This window comes from Crocodylus siamensis, chromosome 2, assembly GCF_052110815.1.
Source record: "Crocodylus siamensis isolate JL-2025a chromosome 2, ASM5211081v1, whole genome shotgun sequence".
Taxonomy (NCBI): Eukaryota; Metazoa; Chordata; order Crocodylia; family Crocodylidae; genus Crocodylus; species Crocodylus siamensis.
The window spans coordinates 166,666,156-166,683,858 of record NC_143396.1 but is presented as its reverse complement, the minus strand read 5'-3'; the positions used below and the strand labels follow the sequence as shown (position 1 = coordinate 166,683,858).

General features: G+C 52.1%; 1 protein-coding gene across 1 annotated transcript in view; it reads left to right on the top strand.

Annotated features, from left to right (window-relative positions):
- The window catches only part of P2RX3 (purinergic receptor P2X 3), a 33,706-nt gene that overhangs the window by 13,447 nt on the left and 2,556 nt on the right, over window positions 1-17,703 (top strand). The window contains exons 3-11 of the mRNA XM_090034820.1: window positions 10,552-10,623; window positions 10,786-10,852; window positions 11,249-11,354; window positions 11,964-12,041; window positions 14,188-14,329; window positions 14,644-14,780; window positions 15,677-15,770; window positions 16,168-16,233; window positions 17,132-17,209. Of these exons, the coding sequence (XP_089890946.1) occupies window positions 10,552-10,623; window positions 10,786-10,852; window positions 11,249-11,354; window positions 11,964-12,041; window positions 14,188-14,329; window positions 14,644-14,780; window positions 15,677-15,770; window positions 16,168-16,233; window positions 17,132-17,209 (840 nt within the window). The remainder of the gene's footprint in view (window positions 1-10,551; window positions 10,624-10,785; window positions 10,853-11,248; window positions 11,355-11,963; window positions 12,042-14,187; window positions 14,330-14,643; window positions 14,781-15,676; window positions 15,771-16,167; window positions 16,234-17,131; window positions 17,210-17,703) is intronic.

The window sequence follows — 17,703 nt, the reverse complement described above, 5'->3', positions numbered from 1 at the left end:
GAAGGAGAGGGTCCAGCCTAGGTAGGGTGACAGGCTCTGGCCTTTTCCTGGCTCTAAATCTGTACCTATGTATTTCCTCCAACACTTCTACCCTTTGTAATATTGCCACTTTCACTTTATCATAGTTGTTAGCATCTTCTCTAGTTAGCTTGGGCCTCCCTTAATAACAGCATGTCCAAACAAGAGGCCTATGTCTGCTTCTTCTATTGTGAGTTCACAGACATCCTTTTGAAGGCCTTGAGGAATGCCTCTAGGTCGTCCTCACATGTCATATACCCAGGAGTACTCAAGGAGGGACCACCTGCATTATAGGCAAACAGCCTCATCACTGTTTTCTGGTTCTTGAGCACCGGTGTCTGTAAAGTCTGTGCTTGGCAGAAATGCAGGTGACTCATGTTCTTGATCTTGGCCTCCCACTTATGCACCTGTTCATTAGCCAAAACCTGTTGCTGGCCTAACAATTGCACCAGCTGCTCCATCTCCTTTGTTCACAGATCATGCATATACCCAAGGGTCCTCTAAGATGTACCCTGATCATGCATCTGTGGCCTGCTGCTGATGTTCCTAGCCAATGTACCAGTGTAGCCACATGGTGGTTCAAGGGGGTGGCCATGATGCCCCTTGGTGGCCTCTCAGCCTTTGCCTAGTCTGCTATTAGTTCACTCTCCCCTTTTCTCATCTCATCTTAATATTACTTGTTTTTAAAAAAGGGTTTACCAAGCCTGGTCTTACTATCTGGCTTCCAGGGCTAATTACGTGTTTTGGGGCACTTGGCCCTAACTCAATCCCGGAGTGCCTCAAGTTTTTATATTCTTCTTGGGACTCAGCTTTTCCTGGCCTCAGCTCCCATTTTGTGTTGCTGGTGGCCATAGCCTAAGCCTGCTGCACTGGACCTGGCTTTTGGGTCCCGGCCCTCTTTGCACTCTGAGCTCTCTGGCCCCACACTTTGCCTTGATCTGGGCTCTCTGGCCCCAGACGCTACCCCAGCCCCCAAATCTGCCCTACCCTGGGCTCTGGACTCTCTGGCCCTGCACTCTGCCTGGCTCTGGGTTCTTGGGTCCCAAAGTCTGGCCAGTTCTGGGTTCTCTGTCCTAACACTTTACTCTGCTCCAGGCTTACTGCTCCTTCATTATGCCTTGAGCCTTCCCCCAGCAGGGCTCAAGGTGATCACGTGTCCTTAGGGTACTAATGGGACCTCCAGAATTTCAAACACACTTCTCTAGTCACCAACTGTAGAAACGATCCATGAGGGGTCCCTTTTCTGCCCATAAGTCTGTACTTGGGGGTTTGGCAGGCCCTGAGGTTTGCTCCCCTTTCTTGGTAATGGGGCAGAGGCCCAGTTACACATTACACATGCACAAAGCCTGGGGCAGTACAGGTGCCAGAGAACTTCTGATCCAGAGGGGCAAGAGATTGTTATCCCTGCCTCTCCTCCTCCTCACCAATTTTTACAGGTAGGGAGACTGAGACATGGAGCTACTTGCCTGTGGGTGTCTGTGGCACCATGAGGAACTGTTCTTAGAGTCCTAGGGTCCCTTCCCCATCTTGGCTTCCCCCACTCCTAGACACCCAGGTTTACCCTCGGTACAAAAGCCTCTGCCCACCCCAAGTCAAGACTCCAGCTCCTCTCATGCCACTGAATTAGCTTGCCAGAGCAAGAAAGCCCCCCAGCTGTGCTCTGAAACCCCCACTCAGGGACCTGGCACCCACCTGAGAATCCAGCCAGCTCCCCTTACACCTTGCTGTTGGTCCATGGTGCTTTCCAAAGGAGGACAGTAGCACTAGCTCCACTTCCCAGGTGGGGAAACTGATGCACAGGGAGACAAAGTGCCATGTTCTAGGTGTGGCAGAAAGCCACCTTGGTTTCTCCCCAAAATCTCTGCCCTGTGACAATGTGATAAAATCTCTGTGCTGTGACCATTTGAGTAGGGTGGGCTCAGCAGAGGAGACTACACCCTTACCCTGTCTCTTTAGGTAACTTGAGCTGGCTGCATTCCTGAGGGGGGGGAAACCTGCTCCCTCTGCCTACGTGACTGGTACCTGGGTGAGGGGCATCTACCTGGTGGGCTAGAATCTGCCTGGTAACAGGTGAGGTATTTCAAATTGGTTGGCTGAGAGCCAACCGGAGCTGGCCTCCACTGGACCAGGTGTATGAGGTCACAGGGGCTATATAAGTTAGGACAGGTGAGGAGGCAGTCTCTTCAGCCATGAGGTGAGGCTGGAGCCATGGTGGGGGGGACTCAGAGGAGCATAAACATCTGAAAGGGCCCTCTCCCCCAAAAACTCATGAACCAGGAACAGCCGGACACTAGAAAGGATCTCACCAGCCTCTGGACGAAGTGTGTGAGTAAGCTACTTGAGATCTGATAGATGTCTAGCTGGCAGTAACTTAGATGCATGATCAAAAGGCTACCTCAGCCAGACTGTTTGATCTTTAGGATTTCTAGGATATTGCTCAATCTTGTACCCTATTTTCACCCTACCCCTGTAACCAATAAAGTCTTCCTTTGTGACTGGTGTGGGAGACTTATTGAGGGGTGGGTCTAAATTATGCCTAAGAGACCCCTTAAGCCTGCAGACTAACGGAGACTGTACTTTTTGCCCCCTGGCTTGGGGAAGTGCCCCAAGTGCCTGTACTGGGTTGAGTACCCGTAGGACATTAGGCCTGTGCTTTCCCAAGGACACAGGGCTGGGAGTGAGTCCATTCTTGGGGTGGTGGCGGCAACGTTACCCCCAGACTAGCGAGTGTGCTCCAGGAAGGGGTCAGGCCGGACATAAGGCGCCCCTAGGGAGGCATGCGGAGCCTGGCAGGTGGTCGGGCGCAGGGAGGTGGGCGGCTCAATGCAGGAGCGCCCCCTACTGGCCTGGCACACCAGGTCAGCCAGTAGGTCTAGGGCCAAGCTGGGATATAACCCGCACCCCCAGGGAAGTGCTGTGGCTTCTAGGACATACTACTTCTCTGTTAAACTACAGTGACCTAATAGCAGGGCTGTGCCAGAGTGAGGGCTCTGAGCTCTTCATAGTGGTGCCTGAGTTGAGACATAAATGCAAGATTACAGCATTAGCAATGGAGGTAAGACTCCCAGCTCCATCACATGCTCACCAGGTGTCTTGGGGCCAGTCACTTCATCTTCTTAGGCTTTGCTCCCTATCTGTGCAGTGGAGGCAGAGGGGGAAAGTGGTGATGCTTCCTCCACTCTGGTCTCCTTCAGGGAGGTGCAGCATCAGGGGCATCAAGACCCCAGTCCCAGTGTGGGGCTCCTGGTTTCCAAAGAATAATGGGGGCTACTATCTTGCTTCATTCAGCAGGGAAGCTGGGGTTAGAGCAGGGGTGGGGAAAAATACAGCCCCCCAAGGACCTGCTCCACTTCCCTGGTCTCCTGCTGACTCCGGGCAGCCGGTAGGGAAGCAGCGGGCACAGGGCTGCAGCTGGGAGAGAGCACAAATGGTGGGCTGGAGCCCGTGCTCGGGTGGACCATGGCAGCACAGAGCTGGGGTGGGTAGCATGTGGGTATAAAGGAGGGTGAGGACTCCCCCACATGCCTCCATAGCGCGCAGCCATGGCAGTGCCAGCAGCAGCAAGTGGGGTGTTCAGGGTGCAGGTGCCCAGCAGGGCACAGGTGCCTACCATAGTACTGGCAATACAGACAGCCCAGGGAGGCTGCACCCCACACCCTGATGCGAAGTGCTGGCCAGAGCCACGCCCCACCGGGCACCTGTACCCTGAGCACCTGCTGTTACACCATGGGGGGAGTGTAGGGTGTCTGCCCCCATAACCCCCAACATATACACAACCCCCCCACACTCCCCACATCCTACCACACACCCTGCATGCACACCCACCATATATGCACACACCACACATACCTCACAGAACACACCTACCCCAGACCATGCCACCTACACAGACCCATCATACACACACACCACCTACACATACCAAAAAATATACAAAACTAAGAATTTGTGAGTTGTTTTGCAATCACCTCTATATACACTATGCAAACACAAATCATGACCAAGATATTTTTTGTAATAGAATTAAAATATGTTATAATAGGTGTTTGACTTTTAGCTTATGATTTGGCTTTTTTCTGGATCTAGGATGGCAACCCCCCCACCCCAAGGCAAGGTTAGGGGTGGGATTTCTGGTCCCAAGATGGCAACAAGGGGGTGGGGCAACAGAACTCAAGGGGCGGGGCTACCTATGTGGCCCTCAATAACTGACCACAACTTGTTAAGTGGCCCTCCACCCAAATTAATTGCCCACCCCTGGGTTAGAGGAAACATCAGCCTGACCTCCACTGTGTTAAAATAAATGGACAGAGGTCCATTTATTTTATCACAGGGGGCCCCTGCTACCCTCCATGTCCTCTCCCAGGCCTGCAGCTGGCCCTCCCAGGAGAGGATCCCAAGCTCAGACCAGCTTAAGTAGAAGAACAGGATGAAAAGGAGAAGACGGCACATTTGTAAATGCAGAGGGGGGATCCGTCACCAGGAGTGGAAGTTCCCGGTGGGGACCATGGGGGGATCTCCTCCCCTGCAGGAAAATTTTCTTCCTATTTCCTCCCCCAAACAGCCCAGGTCACAAGGGGTAGAAATAACTGCTCCATGAGTACTGATGCTGCATTCAGCAGCTTTTGCTATGCAGGAGATGGGTCAGTGAGCAAGGGTACCTGGTCTGGAAATAAGCAGCCCAGCACAGAGTCTGTATGTGGTTTCTCCAGTAGCTTCACAGTGGGCAGAAATGCCACCCCCTCTTCCACTGTCTCCCTCTTCTGGCCTGAAATTTTCTTTCATCATTTTTTGTCCAAACTTTTGGGTGGAAAATTGCAAAGAAAAGCCACAATTTTTGGAAAATGTGTCAGCTTTCCACTGAAAACCTTGATTTTTTTTTTTTTTTCTTTCTTTTTTCACCAAAGACCCTGGGAGTTGCCAGACTGATTCCACATGGGTATTGGAGCTTGTTCCCCTGGCATAGAAGGGCAACACCAGGAATCAAAGCAGTTATACAGAGTGACATGTCTAGTAGTTTTCCAGAGCCTCAGAGGCTGGGGCAAGAGGCTGTTGCCTTCAATTGCAGCAAAGGCTAAGGTGGGTTGTGAGGACAACCTTTCCCTGGCAGGATGGAAAAAGTCCAGAGCAACATCTCCCTTGGGGATGGTCTAAGTCAGTGGTCCTCAACATTTGTAGACTCAAGGCACCTCTCGTTAGACCCAAGGCATCCCTGCGTAAATGCCAGCTCGTAGCTTTCAGTCATTTTTTGGCTATGGAAAAATAATAGAGCAATTCTTCTGTTACAAAGAACTCAGAAAGACCATTAGTTCAGAATGGTTTTTGACACTATGGATTCCTATTTAAAATCATATGTTTATCTTGCATGAACAATACGTGCCCCTGGCAGCTGGAGGGGCACAGCTGCACTGGCAGTGGCAAGAGCACAACAGCGGCAGCAGGAGCACAGTGGTGGTAAGTGCAGAGCTCCTGCAGATGCCACCAGTTCTGTTGAGAGCAGGGGGGGTGGTGACCTCCCGCAGACCCGCCGGCAGTGTCAGCAGCAGGGTGGTGAGCAGCAACCACCCACAGGTGCTGCTGACGTTGTTGGCAGTGCCTTTTTGTAGGAGGTGCATCACCACGCTAAGGGGGTGCACGTGCACACGCTTGCTCCCCCTACGCGTTGCCCCTGTTATCTTGCAAATCGTGTATATGTGTATATGTACACCTAATAGTGTTAATATTATGTGGGACTATGCAGTACATTTAAAATGATTTCATGGCACCCTGGTGGACAGGGGTGATGCACAGGGGGTGCACGCAGGTGCATGTGCACCCCCTGAGCATGGCGGTGCACCCCCTGCAAAAAGGCACTAGTGGTGGCTGCAGATGGTCGCCAACCCTTGGTCGGTGCTCACCCCTGCCCTGCCCCCTTTCCCCTCCCTGGTGCTGACAGTGCCAGCGGAGTCTGCAGGAGCTCCCCCATTTACCACTACCATGCTCCCGCCACCGCACTCCCACCACTGCCATGCCCCCCCCAGCTGCCAGGGGCACGTACCATTCATGCTAGTGGACAATCACTGCTTTCAGTGCACTTAGTTCTGCTTAGGGGAAGGTAGGTTTTGGACATGGTGACTTTTCATGGTCCCCCAGAGCTCAATGAGCCCCTTGGCTGAGGCATTCCCATGCCATAGAGGCTATTCCAACCTGCTCCTCCCCTTATTTGTAGCCCTGCTCAGTGCTGTTCCCATGCCACTGCAGCTCAAAGGGGCTCCAGCCTCAGGGAGCCAGGACCAGATCTGTATTCTGGTCCCTGTGTCAGGGTCATGTTTACCCTCACTTCCAGAGCCTGGCAGGGGGTGAGGGGAGATGCCTTCCTGAGCTGTGCTTTGCAGAGCACAGGGACTGGGATCAGGCACTTACCAGGACATGTTCCTCCCTGATGGCCAACTCTAGACCCAAGCCCATGGCCCTGGTCCACTGCCAAGTGCCTCCCAGGTTTCTCTTCTGGTCTGGAGCTGCACTGCAGGTTTTAGCCTAAGGCAGTTGAAAGAATTGCCCTTGGTCTGGAGCCCAAACCAAGGGCTACAGTCAGTCACCTGCACTCATCAGTAGGGGCACTTAGACACAGAGAGGAGAAGAATCTTGTCTGCAACCACCCTGTAGACCAGAGGTTTCCACAGTACTGGGCTGCAAAGCGTTGGCTGCCGGGTCATGGCACAAGCCCCCTGCTCAAACCCCCATCTGTCCACCCAGGCAAGCAGCTTCCACTGCCAGAAGTCACATGCAGGGTTAAAGCTGGCTGGCTCTGCCACTCCTGTTCTGGTCTGCAGTATAAAAAATGTTGGGAACCACTGCTGTAGGCCATCAACAAAGCCAGGAATCCAGATGTCCTGGCAGCTCACCCCATGGGATATCCCAGAGGTATTATGGTTCAAGACTAGCAACAGTACAGAGCCAGCATGCTGCCAGAAACACAGCTGACATAAATGAATGCGCCATTGCCAAGGGGTGCTGGGGATACGGCTGTTACCTGCTGCTGGGAGGCTGTGGCCAGACAGAGCTGGCTTCCTTCCTCTCCATGGCATCTCACCTCACCCATGCTTCTGGGGCTTCTGTTGAGGGCTGATGAGGGGTCCAGACCTGGCCTGCACCAGGCCAGATTTCTCCAAGACCCTGTTTCCCCCTATGCTCTAGTCCTGGCTTGGGATCTGTCCAGCCCTCAGCTCAGCTCAGAGCAGCTCCACAGCAGTCCCAACTGATGATCACACAACAGCTCCTAACCACATTCATAACCAGTCAGCCACATGGGGCACTTTTACACATGCTCCAAAGCCATGTGTATGGAGGTGGAGGGGCACTTTAATTAGAATGGCTCTGAGAGCTGTTCTAATTAAAGCGCTGCAGCATCTTGTGTATTAGCATCCCTGGGCTTCAAAATTGTGGCGAGGGCAGTTGAACTAAAGTTTCTCAAATGAGCTTTTGTTCAAATATCCCTGCCGCCATTTTGAAGCATGGGGTTGCTGATACACAAGACACAGGAGACTACTGGAGCGTGGTAATTGCCACCCTCCAGAAGACTCAATTAATCGTGTCTGCTCCAACGCACTGTAATTACAGCACATCAAAGCAGCCTCTGCGCTCATGTACAGGCACCCATGATGGTTCTGCCACTGTGGAACCAGCCTGACCAGTTCTGCAGCCACCCAGCTCTTTAAGGGGCCAGGCATTGGTGATGCATAGGGGTCGTGCACCCCCTGAGATCAGCTGTGCACCCCCTGGAAACACCAGCTGCAAAACCGGAAGTACCAGCGGAAGTGCACTTCCAGTTTCACCAGTGGTGATTTTGGGTTTGGCAATTGGCTGCTGAGGGACCCTTTCCCACCCCCTCAATTGGCGATCGGCTGCTAGGGGACTCCCCCCAGTCAGTGATCTGGTGCCCCCCGGACTTGGGAGGCATCAGTCGCCCATGGGGCCAGGTATCCCAGAATGCACTGCCCCAGACAGCACCAGCGGTGGTCACTGTCTGCCTGCTGGGGCATTCTGGGAGAGCAGCTGAGATTTTCCCAGTATACCCTGGGGCATACCATCAGGATGGAGGTATGAATTGTGCTAGCAGCCTCACAACCAGGCTGAACACTACTGCTGGGTTCTCAGGGTCAAGCGGGCTTGGATACAAAACCACCATTGCATTTACAGCTTGGATGAGGTCTTAGTTACTCTCAGGGACCTGCGGGTACCTTTGTCTGAACACTGACCTTATCTCCCTGATCCTTAGCTGCTAAGATGCAGCTAGTGACTCATGCCTCATATACCTTCCTTGTGAGCTGATAGGCCTCATCCTAAAGGGCTCTAATCTTCTTGCACCTCCCTACCCCCTGAGCCAAATCCTCTTACCCAAGATCCCTTTTGACTGTGTTGGGAGGTGCAGTTGTTCATCACCTCACAGGATCGGACCCTTGGCTGAGCAGCAGGGCGCACAGCTGTGTCAAACACAGAAGCATAAACCAGATCTAAGGTCATTGCACCTGCTAGGCATGATAGGGGGACAGGACTCTGGTTTGGGAGAGGAGGCAGGTGGACTTGTGCATTGAAACAGTGTCACTCCTCTGTCTGGACTCTGCCCCACAGCTGTTCCCATTGGGTGGGTGTATACCAGGAGTGGGCCCTGGCGTGGGTGTTGTTAGTTTAAGAGACAAGTGTTCAGGAGCCAAGAAGGCTGCTTCTCAGTGCCTCCATTTCTACTGCATGTCTTGAGTGTTCACAATGAGCTTTCTGAGCAAGGGCTGTCTCTCGTGGCAGGGTGGGGAGGTGCAAGTACAAAACACAGTGCAAAAAACACCCACAGGCTTAGTGGGAGCTTGTCAGTGCTACTGTAATAGCTCAAGCAGCATTGTCAGCACAGCAGGGGTGAAGCTCACTCACATGTGCACCCATCAGCTTCCTCCACACACTCATCACACATATCCTGCACCCACAGCCATTCTTTTTTCTCTCTATGCACATCCGCACACACCGTACTCAAACTCACCGTACTCAAACTTCCCAACACGCACATATACCCACACTAACGCATAAACACTCCAGAAATGCATGCTGCCGCACATTTTACGCACACACCACACATACCTCTCACACACCCTGTATATGGATTTACATATACACCCCTGCACATACATCCAGCATCCATGGACAAAATCAGCTCCCTCATTAACACCCCAGTGTTCACACACTCTATCACATATGCACACCCCTACACACAGACAACCCCCTCACTAGCACCCACAGATACATACACAGATAGTCCCTTCATAAACACGCACACACACTCCACCCACACTAAACAGGGACCTGGACCTCTTCAGCCTGTGCAAGAGAAGGCTGAGAGGTGATCTTGTGGCCACCTACAAATTCATTAGAGGGACACAGCAAGGGATCGGAGATACTCTGTTCACCAGGGCGCCTCTTGAGGTAACAAGGAACAACGGTCACAAACTGACAGAGAGCAGATTTAGGGTAGGTATCAGGAAAAACTTCTTCACTGTAAAGGTGGCCAGAATTTGGAATGGGCTTCCAAGGGAGATGGTGCTCTCCCCTATCTTGGGGGTCTTTAAGAGAAGGCTGGATAGGCATCTGGCTGGGGTCATCTGACCCCAGCACTCTTTCCTGCCTAGGCAGGGGGTCAGACTCGAAGATCTGTTGAGGTCCCTTCTGACCCTAGCATCTATGAATCTATGCACTTCCACCCATGCTCTTTGAGGTCACTTAGCCTATTCAAGATCATACCTGGAGAAAGCTAACACCTAGGTCCTCCCAGGGCAGAGGGACCCTTCCCCCCACCATCCATCCTTGGAGGCTAAAAGACTCAGGGAGGAACATAGAGGACTCTTTGTACAAATCAGACCCAAATGGGTTATCACCATTACACCTCACGTGCCCTCTGGCCAGGGCGTATTCCTCCCAGGGGGGTGTAAAAAAGAGCCCCCAGCCCTTAGGGTACCAAGCTACCACCTACCCAGGAAATGGACACTGAAGCAAATCCAGGACATCCAGCCCCTTGATCTCTGCTGTCTCTGCTGGTATGTCCAAATGGTATTCAATGCCCTCCACAAGAGCTAGGATAAACCTGGCTCAGCCCAACCTGGGGAGGTATGGTGGGACCCCAGCTGCGGGAGTCAGGAGTGGTTCTGGCCATATTTAGTTTTATGGGCACAGGCTCCAGCAAGGGGCTACCATTCCTGAAGATTTCCCCCAGAAGGGACTGTCAAGTTACTTCAGAGCTCATCTCCAGTGCTTCCTCAAGTTATAATTCATGTTGCACATCCACAAACAGAAACAATCCCATCCTTTGAGTCGCCTGGTATAGGCTACCCTTCTGATAAGCATAACGCCACAGCTGTGGACACGGTCACCCAAGTGAGGTGTCATGGTTTCAGGTGTTGATAACCCCACCCCAAGCTCTGAGGATCCCTGGTCCACTCTCTGCTTGGGCCTGGGGGCTGTCAGTTGCCTCACCCAGACCATGTCTCTAACTCTTTTCTCTCCTGCTTTTGGCAGGGCACATCTGTCTTTGTGATTATCACCAAGCAGATCGTCACAGAGAACCAGATGCAAGGTTTCTGCCCTGAGGTAAACAGGGGAGTATGTCTGTAGAGGTGTCCTTGGTACACGGTCAACCATGGAGGGTGGCAGGGGGTGTATCTCCCTGAGAAGAGTGGGGAGAGGGAGCTAGCCATGTCTGTCTATCTGTCCCTTCCGTGGGGTCACTTCATCCTTCCACTTCCTTTCCAGTCTGAAGCAAGGTACAGGTGTAGGTCAGACAGTGAATGCCAGAAGCTCATCTCCGCCACAGGAAGCGGTAAGTGCCCACCCTGCTTGTTCTCTCCCAGTCATCTCAGCTAAGGTAGAAGATAGGGTAGATTCACCCCAGCAATAGTGGTTGGGAGGGGCATGCTCTGGACCTGGGCTGGGGCAGGGGAGAGGATCCTCTAGGGGAAGCTGGAAGGTGGTAAAAGGAGAGTGAGGAGAGCCAGAGGGCAGTGTATCCCTATAGGCCCCATGGGTCACATACAGACAGCGGGTAGCCACAATTTTGAGACCAACGCCACAGCCTTCAGTTTTTAAAAGCAGGAGCTGCCAGTGCCCAAGGATCAGACTTTTGGGAGAGTCCGTAGGGCATGGAACAAGAAGGTAAGACAAGTTGGCATGTAAGACTGAGCTCTGATGTTGTCCCTATGCTAATGCCATCGGGCAGTTTCCTCTGCAGGGATCCTGACTGGACGGTGTGTGAAATACAACCAGACCCTGCACACCTGTGAGATCCAAGGCTGGTGCCCAGCAGAGGTGGACACTGTAGATGTGTAAGCCCTGGCTTGTGGAATATGCCCCCTCCCCTGACCTGCACACCCTCTCACATCAGTACTGGAACTGGAAAGTGGAGTTAGGTGCCTGGGGGCATCTCCTGGTAGTGAGACTGCTTTGTATGGTCACCCATTCCCCATGGCTGGGAAGCAGGAAGCCACCAACAGCCCAGATCTCAGTCCAGAACAAAAACACTACTATGGAACAGATAGAGCACCCTGTGCAGGGACTGTTCTCTACCTCCTGGCTCCCTCAGGGGCACATAGGTGACATGGCTGAAGAACATGGCCTTGCACTGCAGCTCTCTTCTACTACCCAGGTTCTTCCCCTTTGCTCAACCAGACCTTGGGCAGCATGCCATTCCTGAAGTACCCAGGCCTGTCCGGTTCGGCTGTTATCACAGCAGTTCCCTGAGGTGGCTGCCTGGATCAGCCCTGTTGGGCCGGGTGATGACATGGTCCCTGCCCCAAATTTTACACCTTGACAAGCTGAACAGCATCAAGCAAAGGTAGCCAGGTTCTCAGGCTCTGATGGGATGAGGTGGGGTCACTGGGGTGCTCCCACTGGGACTGCTCTTGTGGGTGACCTCCTTTGCCTTGCTCCCGCAGGCCCATCATGCTGGAGGCAGAGAATTTCACTCTCTTCATTAAGAACAGCATCCGCTTCCCACTCTTCAACTTTGAGAAGTGAGTGCCTGTGCATTTGGTGGGAGGTTGAGGAGGGTTTTGGGCAGGGTCTGCATGTTATGGATGGGGTTGTGGGTAAGGTGTGCATAGTATCTAGAGGCTTGTAATTTGGAACAACTCTGTTACATACAGAGCTCACATGCAGCTATTCACAGTAGGACAGAACAGTTCTGCTGCTTGTGGTGGACTGCACCCGTTCCCTGACCCAGAAGTTCCTGATGACCGCACCCAGAGTATCATGGATAACACACTTCCTGGACTCTCTGTGAAGGGGGATAGGGGTTTTGGGTGAGAGGTTATAGATGGGGCTAGAGGCTATGGACAGTGTTTAGCAGCAGTGGATGAGGTTATGTAAGAATAACGCAAGAGTGATGTTGTAGCCATGATGATCCAGAAATTATGCAAGAGGCAAAGATTTCTTAGGGTGATATCTTTTATTGGACCAACTGCATAGTTGGGATAAAGTTAGACAGTCCTTTGAATGCAAAATATTAGAGATTGTCATGGAAGGTATTAAGGTTAGGGGATTAGGGCAGGATGGGTCCCAAGGGTGGCTGTGACACTCCCTGATAGCTGTCTTAATCCTGCTGTGCTCTCACTCCAGCCTCTCAGTGTCTCTTTCTATGCTCTATTCCTCCTCAGGCTCAACTTGGCCTGGTTGATTCAGGGCTCTGACCTCTCCAAATACTGTCTCAGCTCTGGGTCTTTGGCCCTGCTGCACACTGTCTCTTAGCCTTGGAGCTCCAACCGCGCCTCAACACCAGCTCTTTACATGGAGATCAGACCTTTTTGGCCCTAATTGCTTTAAGGGCTAAAATCATGGCCTCAATCCTCCCCTCCAGCTATGGCCATGCCCCCCAAGTGTTATTGTCAACATTCTTTGCCTTCCTGTAGGAGCCTCTTGGTTTAGCTCACTGTTTTTCTGGCTGCAAGCCTCCAACTCTGGCTTGCTTGCTCTGCCAGCTTTCTTGGCCTCAGCCTTCCCTGTGTCCCATTCCTGACCCTGTCTCACATTTTGTCCCAGCTTCCTGGTGCCCCTGTCCCAGGGCACTGCTGCTTATAATCCCAGCCCCTTTGGCTGCTCTTGCTTTATGACAGCCCCTGACCCTTTAACTGAGCTACACTTTCCCCCACACACACAGCCCCTGACTGCAGAGCTGCTGTCTCCAGCCTCTAAATTGTTGGCTCCAGAATCCCAGCCACTCCCACCCCCTAGCTGCTGGCTCTTGCAGCTTCCCCAAGTACTGGTGCTACCTGGCTTCCTTCCATAGCCATCCAGGCTAACAGAAATGAGGGCAAGATTGACTTCTCTAGTTGAAGTGCCAGGCTTTTAGTACACTAGGCTCCACCCATTTTGAATCGCATGGCCTTCTTTTTGGCCAGGAGTTTCTAATTAGCCCAGTACCCAGCCTGCCCTCAGGTATTACAGCTTAAACCCTGAGCTATAGCTACTGCCCTCTTCTCTGCTGCAGCAAAGGTTTGTGGATGGCTGTTAGGGGTTAGGGTTAATGGTTATGGATTGCAGTTAGGGTTTGCAGATAGAGGTTATGGAATATGATAAGGACAGGATATGGGGTTATGGATGATGATGATAGGGGTTGGTGTTAGGGGCTGTGGGTCATGAATTGTGCTGGTGTTAGAGTTAATGGTTACGGATGGCAGCTGTTGGATTTAAGGTTTAGGGATCACAAGCTTTCTCTACCTATCCTGATTTTCTCTTCCTCTGTAACGAGTAATGGGCTGGGGCTGATACTAAGGACTGGAGTTATCAGGTAAGTTATTGTGAGGTTCCCCTCCCAAAGAGCAGTGGGGACTCGCCTTGAGTGAGCAGGCATGGGTAGAATTCCTTGACCCCAGTCCCGTTAGCATTTTGGGTAGAGGAGAGGGATGGCCCCAGAGCCTCCAGAAACTTCCCTATATGGTATCAGGTAGCTCCCCGACTCCTTCCTTCTTGTGTCCTGTTATCCTGCTCTTCCACCTCCCTCTGTGTCTCTCCTGTTTTAGTTGTAGTTTTAGTAACAGGGTAGGCAAGGATTTGTATGGCATGGTTTGGATAAGGATGACCCTGCCTCAGGCAGAAGACTGAACTAGATGACCTCCAGTGGTCCCTTCCAGCCCTACTTCTCTATGGTTTTATGATTCATAGGGGTAACCTGCTTCCTGACCTGACAGTCCAGGATATACGGCGCTGCCACTTCCACCCCATCAGCCAGCCCTTCTGCCCCATCCTGCGTCTGGGTGACATTGTCAAGTTTGCTGGCCAGGATTTCACCAATCTGGCCTCCACGGTGAGGATCAATGATAGTCCATTGCTTAGGGAGAGCAAGGGTAGAAAGGTTCATGTGAGCAGAGTCTCTCCAGTGATGCCACTGCAAGGAACCCAGCAGAGGTAGCCATATGGGTAGGATGGGCTTTCAACATGGTAGGGGACTGGGAGAGGAGCGGAACTGCAGAGGATGCTGGGACTTCAGTCAACCCCATAGAAGCGGGGTGCGGAGGGGCACTTTCCCAAGAGGTCCCACATGGTGGCTCCTCCACAGCAATGCCCATCTCCTGGCTCAGCCTTGTATGACCTGACCCACAATCCTGTGTCTCTGCACAGGGAGGAGTTGTGGGCATCAAGATCGGGTGGGTGTGTGACCTGGATCAGTCGTGGGATCGTTGTGTACCCAGCTACTCCTTCACCCGGCTTGACAGTGTCTCCCAGAAGAACAGCATCTCCCGTGGATACAACTTCAGGCAAGGGCAGCACTGACACGTGTTCACACACCCAAAGCCTTGTAAGACCAAGCTTTAACTCATTTGTTAGGATATAGTGCAGGCAGGTGCATGTCCACTCCCACAGAACCCCACAGTCCCATGCACCTGCCCAGGGGATCCACACCACTGTCCACATCCACAATGACACACCAAATTCAGATACACTCCACTGTACATGTACATATATACAGACACACATGCACACTGCTCTCTAGCTACACACTGGTACATCAGTACATATGTGCTGACACTCCAGTGTGTATGGATACACTCAGCTCTGCATACACCCTCCCAACTACAGAGACGCACAGCACAGACACACACGCAGACACACACACTGCTCTCCAGTTACACGCTGTCACATAAAATATAGCATGTATGCTGTACACACAGTATACATAGACACACTGCCTCTAAGTACATGCTAACACCCCCCAGTGATTTACACATAGGTACACAAATAACATCCTTCACCAACTCATTGACATAGCACATGTACCCAGTTATATATGCCATCTTTCAGCTGCTCACTGATACAACAAGTTGCACCTACCGACTGCCCTGCAGTGACACAACAAGCTCAGTTATGTATACACTCTTTCCTTTCACAATACACTGATGCAGCACACATACACTATTACACTCCTTCTCTACCACCTCACTTAGACACCCCATTACACACGCACACATCTAGGCCACTCTGATATACCTGGTTACATGTACACCATTTATGTTCTAGATGCACACAATCCAATACACCAGAACTACCCACTCACATACACTGCTTGGCAGACCTCCTCACCCTACGCACCCCCTTCAGACAGTAGAGATAGGTGTGTGGGCAGCCAATTATAGCCCTGCTTTGTGTCTACCAGGTATGCCAAATACTACAGACATGGGAATGGCACTGAGTACAGAACCCTGATGAAGGCCTTTGGCATCCGCTTCGATGTCCTGGTGTATGGTAACGTACGTACAGCCACACCAGCATGGGGGACATGACAAGGCAGCTACTGGGGCAAGGGTCCATATGGCCCTGTAAGGACTATGCCAGTGAAAGTGCATAGGACCTGGCCAGTCAGAATACAGAATGCCATAAGAACCTCTGTGTCCCTTGGCTGTGTATGCCTCTGGGAGGGAGCAGGAGTGGGTATTTAATCAAGTGGAACAGAGTTGCCTGCCATTTCCTTTGGACATTAGCTCCATAGGGTGGGGAGGGAGGGAGGATACACTTTGTGCCTTGATCTCAGGAGGACGGCCAGGCTACACTAATTCTTGCATGGGAAGGAGGGAACATGTCTGCCCCTCGATGCCAGGTGGAGCCCAGGGTTGATATCCCAGACACTAACCCTTCACTTTGCTGCAGGCTGGAAAATTCAACATCATCCCCACCCTCATCAACGCTGTAGCAGCATTTACCTCTGTGGGGGTGGTAAGTGTGGCGGTCTCTCCTCCTCCTCCTGTCCCTCTCCCCATCCCACAAAAGCCAGGACAATCTCAAAGGAGGAAAGTCCCATCATGCATCTGAGTCCTCTGATGCAGAACCAGGACAGCAAAGGAAGGCCCTGTACTACCCAGTCCAGTCCATATTGGCAGGCCTCCTCACAACTTGGCAACAGTCAGGCATAAAGAAGCCAATACGGTTCCATGGCTATAATGCAGAGATGAGGCCGTGGCTACAGTGTGGAGGAATCCAAGGTTTCCAAGACGGGGCATTGCGACAGTGTGAGGATAATCCAAATTGTCACCATAAGGAGTGCCCCCAGGATGATGTAGCAGGAATCTAAGATGGCTTCATCTTAGGTGTGATGATATGGAGAGAATCAAGAGGTAGTTATGGTTATGTTACAGGGGAAAATCCAAGATGGCACCATAGCAGTGATGTAGGGGTTATCCAATACAGCACTGTGGTGACAGCACAGGAGGAATCAAAAATATCACTAGGGAAATAGTGCAGGGAGGAGCTCCAGCCTCCACTCAGTAGCCTGTATCTTACCCTGTTTTGTGTGAAGTGCTGTCCTCCCTGTACAGAGGGCAAGAGAAAACACATAGGCTAAGAGTCCTCCAGGCCTGGTCACCAGTATGAGCTGCTCAAACCACAGCCCTCGCTTCGCTGAGCACAACTCAGTTTGGTGCATCTGTTGAGGATTCATGTCCACCCGCTATCCCTCCTGAGACCTCTAGGCCCAGCAGGCCATGGGATTCCCCTCTGCTGCCTTTGGACCCAGGCATAACTAGACCACTTGGGAAGGACTCTACCCCTAACCTCATACATGCCTGTGCTGTGTTGGCAGCACTGCCTTAGCCTATCTGTCCTTCCATCCTTTCAGGGCACTGTCCTATGTGACATCATCCTTCTCAACTTTCTCAAGGGGGCTGAGCAGTACAAAGCCAAAAAGTTTGAAGAGGTGAGTCTGAAAAAGGAGCACCTCTTGAGCCCAGATAGCTGCAGAGCCAGGGGATGCTATGTACCACGTGGCTGGAGTACTGACCATGAGGGAGCTAGCATAGTGTGGAAAGAGTGGACCAGTTTCAGGGGTGGGAATACAGGTTGCCAAGCTTTCCAGCATGGGGCACTCTTCTTAGGGTGAGTGGGTCTTGTCCACACTGGGACAAGGGATCATCCTGACTCCCTTCCCTTCTGACAAATGCCTTGGCGTGTCTCCTACTCACACTCATGTTATATTGCTCACACACGCTAGTCTGTTTGGCTAGTGCCAGACTTCATCCCTGGCACTAGGAGGTTCAAGGGCCTTTCCAGGGGAATGGAAAGAAAAGCCACTTGGAAGGGATAGGAGGTCTGCTTATGAAGTGGAGCTCCCTATACATCAGCCCCAGCCTCTCCCAGCAGGGGGTACCATGGAAAGTGGGGCAGGAGTGCTGGCTGGGGTATAAGCGCTCT